This window comes from Cyprinodon tularosa, unplaced genomic scaffold (assembly GCF_016077235.1).
Source record: "Cyprinodon tularosa strain WSP-4 unplaced genomic scaffold, ASM1607723v1 ctg17, whole genome shotgun sequence".
NCBI lineage: Eukaryota > Metazoa > Chordata > Actinopteri > Cyprinodontiformes > Cyprinodontidae > Cyprinodon > Cyprinodon tularosa.
In genome coordinates this window covers 4,233,864-4,253,790 of record NW_024038531.1, presented here as the reverse complement: position 1 = coordinate 4,253,790, position 19,927 = coordinate 4,233,864, and the positions used below count along the sequence as shown (strand labels likewise).

At 36.8% G+C, this 19,927-nt stretch overlaps 1 protein-coding gene across 1 annotated transcript in view; it reads left to right on the top strand.

Annotated features, from left to right (window-relative positions):
- The window catches only part of chrm2a (cholinergic receptor, muscarinic 2a), a 120,656-nt gene extending 106,816 nt beyond the window's left edge, over window positions 1-13,840 (top strand). The window contains exon 3 of the mRNA XM_038281269.1: window positions 10,882-13,840. Within this exon, the coding sequence (XP_038137197.1) occupies window positions 10,882-12,432 (1,551 nt within the window). The 3' untranslated portion in view covers window positions 12,433-13,840. The remainder of the gene's footprint in view (window positions 1-10,881) is intronic.
- The last annotated feature ends 6,087 nt before the right edge of the window (window positions 13,841-19,927 follow it).

Here is a 19,927-nt window from a genome sequence, read left to right as displayed (position 1 = left end):
TGTTAAATATTGGGATTTTAAAGTTAAACCAAGATGCAAATAAAAGCTTGGTAGAAGCATTGTTATAAACACAATAAAGATCACAAGATACAGCTTGCATTGCATAAGAAAAACAGAACTAGGAAACACAATATTCAATGAAAGAAAACCACCAATCAACAAAACCAGGGAACTGATATACAGAGTATATATGGTCACTGACAAGAATCAGATGAGTTTAATCATGGAAATGTTGAGGCATTATGTGTCAGGATTCCAGTTTGTGTGGTCTGTTTTTGTGTTTCCTTTACTCCTCCACCAGGTGGTGCCCCGTCCTCATAGGGCCTCCCTGCACACCTGCAGCTCGTTGCCTCATTACCTTTTGGAGTGCTCTTAAGCTGCTAACTGCCACTACCTCAAGGCCAGAGTGTTCTGTCATGATTTAATTAAAGGTCTGACCCCAAAATGCAGAAGACCAAACAGATAGATCAGGGAAAAGTTTAACAGGTTTATTAGAATATGGTGATGAATCCAGTGCTGCTCATAACACTGTGAAACCGTAATTCTCCAGGAAAAAGTGTCCTTTATGGAATCCAGTCTGTGTGGGAAGATTCCAGTGATAGTCTTGTTTGGTGTTGGGCAGACAGGGTTTACTCAGACTGCGGTTGTTCCTAGGAGAACGGAGAAGCTGACTGCCATTCAGATTTCCTGCGATACTTGAACGTGCTGTGGTGTAGATGAAACCTTTGCTCAGTGCGAAGCTCAAACGACCTCTTGTGGAAATTGGATCCAAACTTCCTGTTTGGAACCCCAGCTCAGTTAGAAACACAGTTGATCCTTCCAGAGAGAGAAGGTCCGAACAAATCCAGTTTGCAGGATGACTTCCTGCCGAGAGGCAAAGACAAAAACAAAGTTAAGACTCAGGTTGACAAAAACTCAGTTTAACTCAGCTTGGCTAGAGTATCCAAAACTGGCAAACAAAAACTCAGGTTAGACTCTGCTAAAGTAAGCATGGCTAGAGTACCCTGTATTGGCAAACACTCTGGTCTCAAGGTAGTGGCAGTCAGCAGCTTAAGAGCACTCCACAGATAATGAGGCAACAAGCTGCAGGTGTGCAGGGAGGCCCAATGAGGATGGGACACCACCTGGTGGAGGAGGAAAGGAAACACAAAAACAGACCACACAAACTGGATTCCTGACACTATGAGAGGAGAGTGCTGATGAGAGGTAAATGAGGGAATCAGACTGCAAAAATAGAAAACCATCAATCAGTAGGAAACTGCCTTGATACAAATGAACAATAATGATCTAAACAATACTAATACATAAACTTTATCTGGATCTAAAAATATTAGGGAAAAGAAAAAAAAAATACCACAAAAGTAAACAAAAACACAACCACTCTTCGATCATGACACACATGGAATGGTACTACTGTAAACCACCTTTACTCTGTTACCCACAAATAAATTCAGTAAAACCTTCTTGTGTAAATGTAGTCCACCCTTGAATAATTTATTTTCTCTATAAACAGAGCTTCTCTGGCCTTGAGATTTGTTATGGAAGAATGATGAACAAACAGCCTCATGAAGCCCAGGGAACACACCCAACATTGATCCATCCATCCATCCTCTACCGCTTATCAGACAGGAGGTAGTTACCAGCAGTCAATGGGAGAAACACCGTGGACAGATCACCAGTCCATTGCAAGGAATCACAAAGACAACAACAATTAACACACACACAATCACACCTAAGGGCAATTTAGAGTCAAGTTTCTCAAACTTCCCCTTTTAACCTATATGTAAATGTCTTGTTTAGCAGAAAACTAACACGGTAAATCACCCTGAAGGCACAATACATGTCGAAACATGGTAGTGGAAAGAAATTAAATTACTCTTCATTAGTGAAGATAGTAAAGCTGGTCTGGACTGACTTGATGAGAGGGGGAAACTAAACTTAGCTCCAATACAGAAGAAAACATATTTCAGTTTTAAAGCAGGACTAATTAATGGTAATCTAAGGGCTTATGGGAGGTCTGTCATCTCCCTCAACTATCTTTGGCCAGAAAAAAACACACTTGCAACTTTCTTTGCCACCGATCTGATGGTAGTCTAATGGCTTTGTTTTCATAGTAGGACTACAGCTTTATGACAGTCCAATGTAATGTTATTGCTATCAACAGGGCTAAGGAAACCTTTGTCTGAAGAGAAAAGGAAGTTAAATCGTAAATCAGATCAACAGGGGTTCACACAAGAGTGAATTTAACTAGGACATTTGCACCATGGTGAGACCTCAAACACAAGCAAGGATGCAAAACTGAAGCAGACCTAACACATGTTATAAATGGGCTTTAAAGTACAATATGTGATAACCTCTGTTATGCCACTTTCCCATTGGCCAAAAAAAGTATTAAAACCCACAAACAATTGGCTTTTAGGGCAGTGGGAATGGCTCACTGACCCGCATCAAGCGACTTGGCAAGCAACCGGAGTTAAAAAAGCTTTCAAATGTCTTGGCTCCGATCAGCATACAGTGGGGAACATCAGACCTAGGTTGATCCGCTAATTTACATGATACCATTGAACACAACAAACATACGTCACAACATCTTGCTAGTTGCATCTGATCTAACAAGCCAAAATAACTGGTTGTGAAATAGATTTTGAAGAATTAACACTATCAGTCATATTTCATTTTTTTTGTGCATCGTCATAACAGTGTATTGATGCTCAGTAAAACAATTTCCTCATATTTACACTCAGGTCTTTAGCATCTGCTTCATTTTGCTTCATTTGGACAGGGAGCGCTTACACAGAGTCAGTATTAGTAGAACTTTCATCCAATTAGAAAAAACAAAGCCAAAAAGAGAACACAAATGAGAAGGATAAAAGATCTTGTTGCCGTAAGTCTGGTTCCTGACTGTTGGGTCTTAAAAAATCAACACAAATTTGTGCATAGTTGCAAATTTGAAGCTAAATAAGAGGCTTTAAAAAAAAATCATACAAATCAGAATCTGAAAACTGACATCACTTAATTTGCAATCAACACCCTTTACTTTGATACCTCTGTGAAAAATATAATGCAACCTAATACATCCAACAGTCCATATAATAGGATAAACAGTAAACAAGCCTTCCAACTAGAGCCCAAGGTTTTAACATTTTAAAGATAACTAATTATTCAAACAAAAAACAAAAAAACTTATGGCATCATTGCAAACTTACCAAACAAAGCCATCCAACCAAAGCAACAGGTGGTGTGATACAATTTAGAGAATGTGCTGAAGGACTTAAATATCAGGAGAGAAAATCGTTGGCAGGAAAACTGTTAGTCATGGATTCTACAAGGGTGGAAAAGCAAAGATGATTTTTGAAAGAGCCAAAAGAAGGCCCATTCCCATTCTTCCTAAATCCAGGTAGAAAACACAACAAATCTGTTTATATGATATTAAATTGTGACTTTTTGGATCATAAATCATATCACCATGCTATTCATACAACGAAGGATGGACAACTACCCTAAAATACAATTACAATAGAAATGTTTAGATAAAGCGTATCTATTTAATTTCTTTGCAAATGCAATGCTTTGTTGGTTAGTCACATTTATCTAAATAAAACACAGGAACAATTTTAAGTGCAATGTAAGAAAATGTCAAACGTCAGCCATATATCAGCCATCATCAGATACATGATATCTACAAATTAACCATGATCCAAAAACATGGATACAACCTTCTTCTAGACACAATAGCCTGAAACATGTCCTTAGACAAAACTTAGCTTGTGGAATGAACATTTCCTTTCATAAATTGCAGCAGTGAATAAAAGGTAAACAGTGTAGGAGAGACATGGGGCAAAAGGCACTGATGTAGAAGGTTCAGAGCAGTGGAAAATAAATAAATAGATATGGTGCAAAATGTGGTAGAAACACTGAGTTAAATTCTATTTAAAGAGACTTAAAAGATCCGCCATATGTAGTGCAATTATGATGTTTACAGTGTGATGTGTGCCTTGATTAGAGTTTTCAACATTTCAATAGTCCGATTGCATTCAGGAAAAAGCTGTTGCAGAACCTGCTGTTCCTGCATTGAATGCTGTGATGCCTCTTCCCAGAGGGCAGCAGGGAGAACAGTCCATGGTGGGGGTGTGAGGGGGTCATTGATAATATGAGGGGCTGGGGACACCCAGTGATGGGATGAAATGTCTTTTATGGAGGGAAGAGGAGGCGCTGCAGCCTCCACACCACAGAGTGAGGCAGCTGGTCAGAACGCTCTCTATGGTGCATCTGTAGAAGGTGGTGAGGATGGGTGGGGGCAGGTGGCTCTCCTCATCCTCAGCAGGACATGCGCTTTTGTGCCCTTTTGACCAGTGAGGTGATGTTTACAATCCAGGTGAGGTTGTCTGTGATGTGCACCCCGAGGAATTTGTTGCTGCTGATCACCACTTCAGATTTCAATGAAAGTTTACGTTCGTCCTTTACAGTAGATTGTGAAATATTGTTATTTTTAATTTCAAAATGCTCATAACCCACTCTCCAGTTTGCCTGTCATTTAGACAGAGAATCAGGGAAAATGTTAAAGGAGCACTGAGGCATCCAAGTGTGCACAAATATTCTGGAAAAATACTCGACAGGAAATTACTGCTGGCCTGATACCCATCAATGCAGAGCATGAGTCTTTTTTATCTAACCAATACTTCACTCTTCTCTGCGAGGTGATGAAACGTGGTTAAACAATCTGAATCTTGAGGAGGGGAGTAATTACAAATTTGCATTCATTTTCTCGAGCTCTCTCTTCCGTGAGTTATAGATCTTGAGAGATGCTTGAAAAACTTTAGTGTAAATATTTATAATGAGAAATGTCAAAATTAATTATGGACTTTCATTTAGTAGTTACAGGGTATAGGTTCATGTTGACGGAGTGTTAATAAGATGTACAGCGTTTCTGGCCAAGATCGTGTTTTACAAGTTAGTAATTCCAACAAAAAAATGACCATATTGAGGCAGTACCTGATGATTATAAAAAAAAAAGGCTGTTGTTTTATAAATATAGGTCTGATTTCATTATCTGAGACAGCAAGACCCTACACACAATTTCCTCTAAGCTACAAGAATCTATGATCAAAATTCTTCAACATCCAGTTATAAGATAAGAGAATTAAGAATATGCTAAAAGTCATTTGTACAAAAGGAGCAGGTAAGAATAAGGTATGCAGTACATAATCCACCAGATGACTATGCACTACTTATTATAATTTAGAGAGGAACATTTGTTTGTCTTTCTGTTTATCTAAAAACTACAGAACCCATAATTTCCTAACAGCTAAACCAGGATGTCATTGATATTTTTTTTTTTTTTTAAAAGGTCAAATTCTACAGAATTTATGGAAGTAAAACTCAAACCTAACTAACCTGAATAATATTTAATTTGAATGTGTATTATACAGCCACTGATGAAAACTCACCCTGATATGTCATCTTTTATAGGACCACTTGTTCATTAAGCATCCTCAGGTGTTCAGTTGCTCAATAAATGAGGAACAATAAACTATTAAATAAAAACACAGAAATAGCAATCATATCTTAATTTTCTTGAGTACACATACAATGTATTGTCATTTCTAATAAAAAAAAAGCTGTGCAAAGTACAGACAAAAGACCATGCTTCAATAATATCAAAAACATTTCACAGACATGTTGGGACTTAAACAACATCAGCTTCATTTACCCTTTTACACCAAAGAATGGCTAAAATACAGTCAAGATTTAAAAAAGCGTGACCACAGCTTTAGCCATTACACTTAAAGATTGGAATTAAAAACCGGTTCCTGTTCAGAACCGGTTTGGTGTGTTCCAATGGCACCGTTTGGCAGCTTGCTTAACGGTTCTCTTAAAAGGTTCCAGGCAGCACCAGAGCCTAGTGCTAGGCAGCAAGACTTACGTCACGTTATAAGCAAGTACGGTGTGACCAGGCATAAGTCTAGAAAAGCAAAACCAACAAAAATGTCCTCCCAATGTGTAAAGCGATTGGCTAAAAACTGAACATGGAGGCCGGTTGACACTTAATGATTTACCTCATCTGTTCAATTCACCCAAGTGTGCTGAATGTCCTTTCCTTTTGTGAACACTTTCCATATAAATAGTGTGTAGAATTAAAATGAAATACACGTCTAATCTGGCTTGTGCCCGGTTAGAGAACCTGACTGCACAGATGGAGATTTATGCTCTATTTTCTCAGGTAAAAGCAACCTCAAAACTTCTTTTTATAATGTTACAGTTACAAAGCACTGTGGGATAACACGACCATTCCCCTTTAACAATCCCATAGAGTTTTCTAGACTCCCTCAGACATAGGAACAAAACCCTAGGAAAGTAAACCACAGTTAAGGGAAATTAAATTAGTACTGGAATACTACCCAAGGTTTTAAAAACATTCTCAAACGTTGTCCACAGTTTAGTATTTTATGTTTCTGACCACGTTTTGATACAAATATGTTGCCAATTCTAAAGTTCAGGACACAACCTGAATAAAGAAGAATCAGAAAAAACACAAATAAATACATTATGTATTTATCCACCAGCCTACTTATTAGACAAAAAATGCAAATTTTGACTTTGAGTCAACATGTTGAAAGTAATAATTTAGACTATATTAGTAATGTAAAGATCATTTAGCAGTGAAGTCCCTTTTAGGGATCGTGTACGACAGCTATCATTTATTTTAAATCAAAAACAGAAGCTAAATGAGCACCTTAGCCTTCACTCTCATGTGGTGAAAAGCAGCCGGGAAAATGCATGCCATCATTAAAAGCAGAGGCAGGTGTTCAAGGCGTCACCTGTTCAATGATGACAGATAAGTAATGGAAGGCAGTAACATGCATATGTTAAACTGAAAAAAACAGTTGTAAGAGATCATGTAACCAATGGTTATAGCAACATTTTCTTTCAGTCTGTTTCCTGACAATATTTCTGATATGCGCATGTACTTTTTTTTTTTTATGTAAGCTTCTTAGATATTCTATTTCATCTGACCTGCCTAGAGTCGATTACAATAGACAGAGTGAGGACAAAAGTTGTGAAAAATGGTAAAGTTGCTTTCTCTGTTTCCCTGAGGGCATAGGTAATTTTCAGCTCTAGTGACCTCACTCCAGGAATACCCAACACCGAACATAGAACAATATTCAAGCTCATTTATTTACTTCCTCCCATGGTAGCAACTGACTGTCAAAATATTTTACACAAAACAAAAAAAAAGCTAAATCTAGGATTACTCTATGGATGGTCTTAAATTCCATTATATTTGTTTTTTGGGGGTTGAAACCTTAATAGCTTTGATGGTTAAAAACATCTACTGTTTGCATTTCATGAGTTCCGTCTTACTGCAGGAAGTGTGACTATTAATGGAGGTGCCACTTATTCTCTGATTGTGCTCTGCCAGATGCAAAGGCACTGACTTTGGCTGTACTAGAACTTTCAGGTAGGCTCCATGATTGATAGCTCTGCTAAGAGCGGCACCGCTGCTGTTCTCTGCAGGTGATTACAACTGCACTCAAGCTCAGCAGGTTTCAGTACCAGCATTTTTCACCAGTTTAAAGTGAAGATTATGTGTTTAGTTTAATCAAAACATCTTTACAAATCACAGATTCATAGACCATATAGGGTTTGATGGCAAAGACAATTTAAAGCACTGGTTTTCCATAAAAGCTGGGATGCTTACTGTTTGGATTTTTGTGTTATTTAAATAAAAAAAAGCCAATAATCTTTTTTTTTTTTTTTTTTTTTACCGACAGGTAAAAAAATTTGCAGTTCTGAAAACTCACAATCTGTAACTGCTGTTTTTACCTCTCTCTTTTATTATCAAGTTATACATTAGGAATGATAATCACTTGTAAGATAAGATAAAATAAAGGTTTTGACTTGTGCAGTTGTTGAACTGGTTTGTTTTTAACTTTCTGAGAGACTCTGCTGCAAAACCAACTGTTTCACCCTTTCTCTTTTATAATCAAATGTATAATGCAAGTAGTAGCATAATAAATAAGAAGACTTTATGCAGCGCTGCAAGATGCAAATTGGTGTGTTTCCTATCAGATTTTGAAGCCTTATTTGATATACATACATAGAATTATTTTTTAAACAATAGAATTGTTCTGTTACTGTACATAACATGACACACTAAATGAGAACAATCAAGAAAACAAAGTATGAATTCCACCAGAAGAGCAGTCTGAAACAAGCTTATTGTAACCAGCTGCTTTCATTTTCTTTTTTTTTTAGAGTAAATTTTCCGATACATAGAAGGGGTTTTTAGCAGAAACCTACATAAAAACCTCAGATTGTACTGTTTGAAAAATGAATCCCTATCCAAACATGGCGAAGCAAAAATTTATCTTTATTTAGAAATAAGTGCTGAATATAATCGCAGTGTTAACAAAATAATGGCATATACAGGAGTCAAAAGAGTTCCATGGAAAGAACTAACACAATCTTTCAAGAAGATAATATTTATAGCAAAAAGAAGCATAAGTCTCCACAGCTACTAAATAGCTCAGAGTTTTGAGCATAGTCAAGGCACAGAGCAAACAAACCCCATTAATATCATAGGAGTCTGTGACACATACAGCTCAGCAGTACTTCATAAATTGAAGCAAGATTTACAACACAGACCAGTGGTTTGGGTTCCAAGTGAACTTATAGGTCCCTTAAGGATCAAAGTATTTTATAGTGAAGCATGAAGACAATTTCTCAATTGAAAGGGGGGATTGGATCCTTGAAGATAAAATGTATGCATTTTTGTATATAATTCCTTTTTATTGCTTTTCTCCATTTAAGTTTTAGTAATATAGTCTGCCCGCAGTGTAATAGTGCACAGCTTCAGAAGGACACTTATCTTTAATTTTTATTGACTAAAACTCAAGAGTTTTACATCAAAGCCAGTTGAACATCTTCAATTTAGAATACAAGTAAGTGGTAAGATCTTTCATGGTTAAATTAATCTAAAAGAAATATACAGCAAAAGTTATAGAAAATTAAGCTGTTTGAGCACTCAACATAAGAAATTAAATAGCTTGTCTTTCACAGCAAAAATAAACATGCTAACACTAATTATCACCCTGCAAGTAAGTTCTATGTTTCATTGTTTAATTCCTGAACATCTGATTTTGCAAGAAAAATTTTTCTAATTTAAAAAATTTATGAAAAACTTCTAAACTATGCATAGCATTAAGTATTTTTTGGTCTTACAATAAAGTTCCTTAATTATGAGTTCGTTGGGCTACAATATATACAAAGACATCTACTAAACTTACAAAATGCTTTTGCTTTCCGTCTTGATTTTAAGCGTCCTCTTGAGATTTTGTACAGGATTTATTTTTATGCTGTTTCAATAATTAGGGTTTTAGAAACACAACATATCACCTCATTGGTGGGAAAATAGGCCAGAGGTGATGTATTAGACTGAGCTGTAGCAGCTGAAATTTGTTGGGCTTACATCTATGCCAAGCTTGGGCTTTGGAACCCAACTACATGAGACATACTAGACTCTGAAACTCTAGAGTTGTCAAGGAAGACAGCTGTTGGGCAAAGGTGCGTGGACTCAAAAACCCACAGCACAGAGCCTCAATTCCAACATATTTTATGTCAGGGAAATGATGACCTTTTTAATCATTTGGATTGCAAGATTGAATGGTTTTACTGTTGTCTGTGGGCAATGCACTGAACTGCAGTTGAGATTACTCACCTCTGAATGGTGTCCTTAAAGGGTTGTCGCCTGATAATTCAACGTTTAATTGAGGGGACTTAATTGCCATTGTTGGCAACAGGAACATTACCTGGAGGGGCAACGTTGCCATGTATAGCCTTTCTAGGCTCATTCTATGTGGTATTTTGTTTGTAACATCTGTGAAGGTAAGTAATGTCCTTAACTAAAACCACTGTCAAGACCAAGGTGGTTCATATGTGTACCTGGTTGATTGTTTATTCTTTTATTGCATCATTAGGCTTTCGGTTTTATATGTCTTGAACACCTGGGTTAAGAGAGGGGCAAAGCTTTTAAGTAATCCCCATCTGGTTGTGATTTGGACCTGTTGGCAAGAGATGCTGCAAGACAGACCTAATTAACTGGTGGCAATTGTGAGTCAGGAACATCTGGGACACTTTTGAAGTGATCTTCTATTCACAGCTTAAGGATTATTATCAAAAGTGACTTTTAATCATCTGACCAACAAGCCAGATCGAAACACATAGGCAAGCATTTGTTTTTCAAACATATTACCAATTTTCTTATGTATATATTTTGTGTTCAAATGGATATCAGGACCATCCATCCGGATTTAACTAGCCATGTTAAATTGCTTTATATAACTTTTTTCTATCATCCAATGCTATCTTTTTAGATGATACCATTTTGGCTTTCCTTTTATTTATCTGTTTTTTTTTCCCCCACTAATGACGCAGATGGTGAGATGTTATTTGCAGTGATTATAAAAAATGTTCCAAACAAAAATGGCTCTAATCATTGTTGTTATTATTACTGATGTAAAGGGCAAATTTATAATTGTTAAATTAAAAGGACTGTAGGCCCAAAGCAGAACAAGGCATGGAGCAATAGATGTGAGTGATTTCATCAAATAATTTTTTTTGTTTTTTATAATTTTGGGATGATATTTTTTTTACACTAATCTCTGTACAATTGTATCATACCAGCTTTAGATGAGCATACAATGACTTCACCAAATTACCTGAAGTATTTCCAGTTAGGAAAGCTTATTTCATTCTTTTTTTCTTTTCCATAACCCATTTGTGTTTCCAATGAAAAACTCTGCACATATGCACCAAACTGAATTATTGAGCCTGTCATGGTCCTTTCTAAGAAAGCCTTGCTTGTTTTGTGTTCTCTTGCAGGTTCCATCTGAGTTGAAGGTGACAACAAAGAAACCAAATGCCATGGATTTTGTAAATTTGACATACTGGAATGTCTCTGAAGGCAATGAGACAGAAGTTGTGGCAGATAGAGACAGCCCTTACAAGACTGTGGAGGTAGTATTCATCGTGTTAGTGGCTGGTTCCCTGAGTTTGGTCACTGTTATCGGCAATATCCTGGTCATGCTTTCCATCAAAGTGAATAGGAACCTACAAACCGTCAACAACTATTTCTTATTTAGTCTCGCATGTGCAGACCTAATCATTGGACTGTGCTCTATGAACTTGTACACAATTTATATAGTCATTGGTTACTGGCCTCTTGGGCCAGTCGTGTGTGACTTATGGTTGGCTTTAGACTATGTTGCCAGCAATGCATCTGTCATGAATCTTCTCATAATAAGCTTTGACAGATACTTCTGTGTGACGAAACCCCTGAGCTATCCTGTGAAGCGAACCACCAAAATGGCAGGGATGATGATTGCTGCCGCCTGGGTCCTTTCTTTCATCCTCTGGGCACCTGCTATCCTGTTCTGGCAGTTCATTGTTGGGGGCCGGACTGTGCCTGAGAAAGAGTGCTACATTCAGTTTTTTTCCAATGCCGCTGTTACTTTTGGAACTGCAATTGCAGCTTTTTACCTTCCTGTCATTATCATGATTCAGCTGTACTGGCAAATTTCAAGAGCTAGTAAAAGTCGAGTAAAGAAGGACAACCGCAAGCCATCAGGGTCAAACCCAGAAGCTTTGTCACCCGGCCAGAGGAGAGAGAGCACTCCGAAACCCAACAATAACAATGTTCCGGGGGAGGATGGAACACATTCCCAGAACCAGAGGGCAGAGGATGGGGCAAACCAGCATGATGGAAAATTGCAGAATGGCAAAGGACCTTCATCCTCTACGGCTGATGTAGAAACTGAGGGTGACAGTGTGGCAAAGGAGAATTGTGCTCCTGCAGAGGAGAAGGAGAGCTCAAATGACTCAACATCTGGCAGTATGGCAGCTTCAAATCTGAAAGATGAAGAACACGTAGCATCCACAGCAAACTCAAGCGCCGAGGCCACCCAGCAGCTTCCTCGTCAGCGAGCCAAAGCAGGAGGCTCCAAACTGACCTGCATCAAAATCAAGACCAAGTCTCCGAAGGGTGATTTCTACACACCATCAAATGCCACAGTTGAGATTGTCCCAGCCACAGAACGTCAGAACAATGTGGCGAGGAAGATCGTGAAGATGACGAAGCAACCTCCAACCAAGAAGAAAAAAGGGGCCCCGTCACGGGAGAAAAAAGTTACCCGCACGATCATGGCCATCCTGGTGGCTTTTGTTGCAACCTGGACTCCATATAACGTTATGGTGCTCATAAATACCTTTTGTTCTGCATGCATCCCCAACACTGTTTGGACTATTGGTTACTGGCTGTGCTACATTAACAGCACCATCAATCCTGCCTGCTACGCTCTGTGTAATGTCACATTCAAAAAGACATTTAAACATCTGCTTCTCTGCCAATACAAAAGCAGTAGATCAGCAAGATAAATATGGTAAAAGCCCCCTTTGGAGGAGGCTTGAGGTATGAGTTGTCTGTGAGTATATGTTGTACTTATGGATGTTGTTTGTTATCCATGCATAAGTGTTTTTTGTGAAAGAAAATGTGTGAAAAAGATAAAAGGACATTTCAAAATCATTTCAAAAGTTTTCTCTCTATAACCTGTTGTAGCACTTTACTCCTATTCAGCTGAATTCAGTTGCTTTCACTTATGTGTTGGAAGAAGCAACATATATGAGGATGGTTGCAACAACTTAAAAGTTGTAATCTTAAAAAAAAATCAGCTAATATAAGGAGATTAGAAGTGACAGACACAAGGCTGGTTGGACAAATGGAAGATGACAGGCAGAGGATGATCTGTTCCGTATGGAAAACACTTCAAATGGGAAAACAGGGCTGACTGAATTTTCAAATCTTCTAGGTTTGAAATTCAGTAAAGATTCTTGTAGATAACTGTAGATAAATGGTGTATATTCTATTTGTGTGTGCACATGTGGGTGCGTACTGGCTTCGTGTCTGTGTGCACACCCACCACTAGTGCTTCTTTACTTGCATTCTCTCTGTGTGATCATCCTCACCATGTCTCTTCCTACCAGCAATATATAGCAGAATGTTATTTTAGTTTTCTGCTCATAGGTTTTTATCCTGATAGGTAGTTTTCCAATCTAACAAATGCCTAGGTACAAATTAGAAGGCACAACTTAATGAATAAATGAATGCAAATTTTCACTAGTCAAATTTGTATCCTAAAAAAAACGGTTATATGAAAATATTGCTCCACATAGCTGTTTTGACTTCAAAAATAAGGTCCTTTGTTTGTTGTTTTTTAAGCTTTAGCAACAAGTGGATATCTTTCACCTGTTTGAATGAGCAGGGTCCTCCAGAAGCTGGCTAAAAAACAAACTATAGAATATCTCTAATACAAGTCTACTAACTGTATTCTGAAGTTCTTTGCATGTTACTTATTAAAATCATAGCAATCATAATTACCACTGGAAAAATCCGACAATTGATGGGTTGTACAAAAAACATCACATTTTGAGTTCCTCCAATGGTTGTTAATTGGATGTTAAAGACAATCAAGAGTAGAAATGCAGTAAGAAATCAGCCAGTAGCTGAACTAGAGTTGTGTCCATGCTCTAATATGGCAAAAATCACATAGGTAAATTATCTTCCTAACTTCAGGCGTAAGTTACCGCATACGCTTGTTATTGATCCATGCAGTTTTACATCATGTCCTGAATCAGGAAAACATCTACAAGATGAAAAACAGTGGAAAAATAATCAGAAAACACCACTGTTCTTTTTTTCAGCCTCCACATCTGTAAAATAGACACAAAACATCTGTGAGGATTTTCCCTGAATTTGTGTGAAGTGTGAATTTTAGAACTGATTAAGTAAGGCTTGAAGAAGCCCTTAACTGCATATATTACCCTTAACTGCATATATTACCATTTATTTGGTCTGAAAATAAGATATAATAAAAAAAAAAACAAGGCTTAATTTGGACAAGTCAAATTAAACTAGAAGTATTATGAGCAGAATTATACTAAGAGGTTATGTCAGCTAATTTTACTTTATTCACCTCCTTCCATCTATGTATTGTTTTAAATAACTAAGAAAATATAACCTTTCTAAACATTTAAAATATAATCAATTAGAAAAGTAAATGAATCAATAAAAAATACATATACACAAATGTGTGTCATACTTGTCAACGTGCCGTAATCTTATCTCTTCATCTTTTTCTTTTGCTGACAGGATGTCAGGTGTAGATTTTCATGGCAAATATTGTACATGTAATATATGTCAAGTTGCTAAGAACACAGTGAGTCATGAGCGGGTAGGAGCTCAGAGCTGTCCTTTGTTAGGGTCTGTAGGAGGGCTTTTTGTGGTCTGTGTGTGTGTGTCTGTGTACAGAGGACTGAATGACTTTATTTGCTTTTTATGGTTCAATTGACAGACATTATGGCATGTTTCGTATGGGTGAAGGTTGTGAACTTCTGGATGTCTGTGGGTATACCTGCTGATGTATGTTTGCATGCTCCAAGTGTGGAGTTTACTTCTGATCACAGGTTTCAGCCTCGTGATTTTAAAAAGGGCTATTTTCACGTCATCATATCCTTGTTGTGACTCTTCTCCATTTGGTTCATAATTGATTTTAACTCATCCTAGTTGAATTAAAAGTGATGAGTAGCTGTGTTTACTTTAGTGCCAGAAGAAATTAGAAAACATCAATTTACCGAGAGGCATGTTCTGTGTTTTCATGCATGTCATCCATCTTTTCAGCCTATTAGACCACTCTCAGTTACAGTAATGCGGCTTGCTCGTTGGAGTGATGAATATGCAGCAGCATTTGCCATCAGGAGGTTGCCACAGTGGCTGGTAGGGGGGCTTTGCTAAGATTTACGCCTGCACCGGATAGCTCCTTGAGGCTGTCGGCTTTAAAGAGAGATCTGGGACAGATCCTATAATGAAAACTCACCATGAGGCTGATCAGATTACGGGCCGATGTGGAACACCTACATTTTAGATTAAAGGCTGCCCATTACACGCTCAGCTTGTGGTTGCATGCTACAAACCAGTGCCCCACTTACAGCATTGCTCTTTCCATTGGTTATCTCTGTATAGTCTCTAATTATTGTAAGGTCATGAGTGTAATATAAATACTACTAGATGTACAATTATGTTAAGCACCCTGCTACTTATTAATGTTTCTATGTGTTTTCTCTCTAATCCCCTTGCCAGCTAGACACCACCATGTTTTATAATATGATCAGGCAAATAATACTGCAGACTGAGACATTTTCCATTTGAAAACATGTTATCAGCTTAAAAAACATTAAAAGTTCTGATCTAAAATAGTTTTTTTTTACAAACTTTCCATTAAGGACCATTCTATTAATCACTTTAAGTCAATATTACAATTAAAAACTGACGTTTAAAGAAACAAATACCTGTTTCTGACAACTTTTTTATTTCTAGATGATTTTTTCTCCATTCTTCTTTGAGAACAGATTGGTGGAAGAGCATCTTCCATCTATTTCCAAGTATCACTACAGGTTTTAATCAGATTCCAACACATGAATATGCTTCAATCTAACTCATTCTATTCTAGCTAAGACTATATGTTCACTGGAAAAAATGTGAAATCTAGATAAGTCATTTTTTCTTAAGATAAATGTATTTGTTCTTGGATTAAGGAAGTAAAAGAGACATTTTGCCAATGGAACAAGAAAATTTACACTTAAAATAAGAAAACACAATAGCATTGTCTTATTTCAAGTGCATATTATCTAATAATCTTATTTTAAGAGTAAAAATACCAATTCCATTGGCAAACGATATCATTTACCTATTCAAATTAAGGGGAAATACACTTAATTTAAGATATTTTTACTTCTTTTTAGATTGTTTTTTGTTTCTGAAAGGTGAACCTCTGATCCAGCCCCAAGTTGTTTGCTGGCCTAATTGTCTGTATTTAACTAAACACATCTCTGACCTGCCTAAACAGTTAGAATTATATTAAAACGGCAAAAGGTAGGTAAGATATAAATAATATATAAAAGAGGATTTCACATCCACTACATGGAGGAGCAGAGCCATGTCTGTCTGCCATCTGTCACACATCCAAATAGAGACCATAAAGCTTTCCAAAAACATTCGATTAATCTCAGCCGAGCTGCTGCTTGACAGATACCAGCAGGAGAGTAAGTGGTGGTCCGAGGGTCTCTGTTCCGAGGAGCATGTGATGAAAGGTGATGGCATTTTATCACTTCCTGGGGTGGTTTAAGTGGGGCAAGTTGTATCAAACAAACAACAGCAACCAGCACTTTTATAAACCAGTTTGTTCACTTTGTGGTGAAGGTGAAAACAAAGAGGTCTTGTGTTTCACCCTGTGTGGATGTAAGTTTGGAAGATGTGTGCTAAAGGCTTAACAGGAGATTTTATCTATTTTATTTTTTTGCTGCTTGCAAAGGGCAAACAAAGCCTATATCATCTTTTATGCAAATTGCATCCATAAGCATCCAACACAACCATAACATGTTCAAAATTGTCTTTTATGTTGTTATATGCTGTACATCTTTCTTTAAACTCTGATCTGATCACTTGCCCCAGTTTAATCACCCCAACATCATGATACTGCCACCTGCATACTGTTCTACCTGCATCAATGGTGTATAAAATTAGATAAAACATGGACAGACTCTTCATGAATTAGATTACATTTGAGAGCAAATGGTTGCATTTGAATTTGTTAAGGGATAGTCAATTAAAATGAGATGTGTTAAATGTGTTTATGTGCACTTGTTAAAGTTTAACTTAGCTGCAAACATTCTAAATCATACATATATTTGCTCTTGCTCCACTTGTTCACTTCTAAGAAAAAAAAGTAGAATACATTAAAAGTTAGGGGTGTAGATGAAAAAAATGGGGTTTGAATAATTTTGCATGGCACTGCAAATGGGACACATTGAAACAGAAAAAATAGGGAGAAGAAGGGTTTGATAGAAACAGGTTCCAAACTCTGCTGGCGAGGGGGACATGTTTGGAGAAGCCTTAGCTACACTTTGGACAGGTCAGCCAAGAGTTTCAATGTTGCAGACAATCTGCACCATCTGGTGTATGTTACATCACTGTTTACCATTATTCATCCTTCCACTGTCCCAGTGCAAACAGAATTAGCTTCTTTCTGGTTTTATGGTCATAACCGTCCATTTATAACGACACTAAAATGGGCACATATTTCTTTGCATGTCAAATAGTTTTAAATTAAACATAGTGTGTACTTTTCAGATAATGTGCCGTGAGAGCTAGCTGGGCTCCTGTTCATACGGCTTATGTCAAAGGGCTACTGCGCTCCTTTTATGGAGAAAGTGTGACATGTAACGTTAATCAGAGGCAACTTTAAATTGAAGGTTACTCTGGCTGTTAAGCTACGAGATAAGGATGTTGCTTTGAAATTTTTCAATAATCTTAACGTAATGGAAAAGCACCTTCTGCGTATTTGAAGGATTTTTTTTTTTTCCTACTTTTGATAATATATCGCCGGATTGTACAGAGCAATAGGAAGTGCCTTAACTTGTGTAACATGAATAAATTGCTCTAATTCTCTTGTTGCATGTTTTGTGCAGGTTTCCTGAGATTGTGCACATTAAGAAACATGCAATCCAGTCTTCCCAAGTATGACTCACTGTATATAGTTTGGGTTTTTGTTTCGTTCAGCTCTGAGCTCCTATTGTTTAGCTTCAATCTGACATATTGCAGACGAAATGAAAAGTTGAGAATGAATTAAATGATAATAACATTTTTAAATTAAGGTAATATTACTAAAACAATAAACATGGCCGTGACAAATATCAGTAATATAGAGGAGTGGTTCAGTTTTATTCACATTTATTTCACTGACAAATGTGCAGGTTAGGCTCTGTGTGTGTCTGTTATCATTACAGATCATTGTTGCCATTAGTTTTATTTTGTTTGACTGGTTGTGCAAATTGTTTGCTTTAAATTATTATGCTTTAATAAATTTTTTTTTCTCAAAATGACATCCACAATCTACAAACAATAAGCAGAACAAAATATCATGACACAAATCAAGGATGATCTGCTTTTTTTTTTTCTTGTTCTGTTTTAGCAGTAAAAAAGCTTCCAAAGACTCAGATGTGAGACTTCTGTGCTTTAGAAATAGATGTAATCACACCACATTGTATATTTTCTATCCCATTTTGTAAATCTACAACCTTTATTATTGTAAAGAGTGAAAATGTAGTATTTCACATTATTATGAACTGTGTACAGCCTGTTTATTACTGTGTTTTTTTGTTTGTTTTTTGAGAAAATATTTAGAATCCTTAAATATTGTGAACTTTGAAAGATATAGAGACAGAGGATATGACTATATGTGCAAATTCTGAAGTTTTATGATTTTCCAAAAAAAAAAAAAGCCAAAAAAAAAAAACATTATTCTGGTTGTGCAATATAGAAACTGTACTGTATATTTTTCACATGACAGGAGGTCCAGGGGATTTCAAGAACGATTTCTGCAGCCGAAAAAGCAGTATGTGGGAGAGAGAAAACCCTGGAGGATGACAGATGCTAAAACTAGTTTCTGTGTGGCCCAAACGCTCAGAGGTGAAGGGGTGATAGCTTTCATTTTGATTTTCACCTGTAAATTTATGAGGTTTCGCCCTCACCCTGAAAAGAAGCTGACTCACTTAATAGACACTCCCTATATATATATATAAACTCTTTTTTCTTTTGCCAGTTTCACAATCTTGCAAATATGTTTTGTTTTGGTTGTATGCCCTGATCTGAACTTCAAGGGGAAAGGGTCACAAAACTCATTTGGATGTGAAATAAAGCTCAACAAATAAATCTTCAAATAAATCCACAGCCTGCTGCAAGTGTTCAACATACATCCATGTGGTAATTTTCCATATTTCCTGTGTATATGGATGTTTCTTGTGTATCCAATCACTGTGGCTTGTGGCTTCTATTGCAATAGGAAAAAAAATATATATTCTGCAGTTTGTTGTTTGACTTGTATATATTTCTATATGACAGTACATTGTTTTTAACTCTGAAGCGTTACATTTGAAATGTACATGCTATAGCTCCTATCTGATTGTCCCCCCCTATCCCTTCTAACTATCATTCCTCCTGCTATGATACTTCTTGTATAGTAACACTGGTATTGGTTTCTCTCTTGATGCATTCTTGATTATTTGTTCAAAGCAATGAATCTTGAGTGTTTTTTATCACTGACCACCTATGAAACTGTAAGATTAACTGCATTAAATGGTTACATGGTATAATAACCTCTTCAAATAAAACTGACATAAAAATATGTTTTTAAGAATGTCTTTTTCAGTGGTATTTTATTAATTTGTGTATATATATATATATATATATATACATATACAGGTGCTGGTCATAAAATTAGAATATCATGAAAAAGTAGATTGATTTCAGTAATTCCATTTAAAAAGTGAAACTTGTATATTATATTCATACATTACATACAAACTCATATATTTCAGATGTTTATTTTGTTTAATTTTGATGATTACAAATGACAACAAATGAAAATCTCAAATTCATCATATCAGAAAATTAGAATATTGTGAAAAGGTTCAAAATTGATGGCCCCTGGTGCCACACTCTAATCAGCTAATTAACTCAAACCACCTGCAAAAGCCTTTAAATGGTCTTTCAGTCTAGTTCTATAGGCTACACAATCATGGGGAAGACTGCTGACTTGACAGTTGTCCAAAAGACGACCATCGACACCTTGCACAAGGAGGACAAGACACAAAAGGTCATCGCTAAAGAGGCTGGCTGTTCACAGAGCTCAGTGTCCAAGCACATTAATAGAGAGGCGAAGGGAAGGAAAAGATGTGGTCGAAAAAAGTGTACAAGCAAGAGAGATAACCGCACCCTGGAGAGGATTGTGAAACAAAACCCATTCAAAAATGTGGGGGA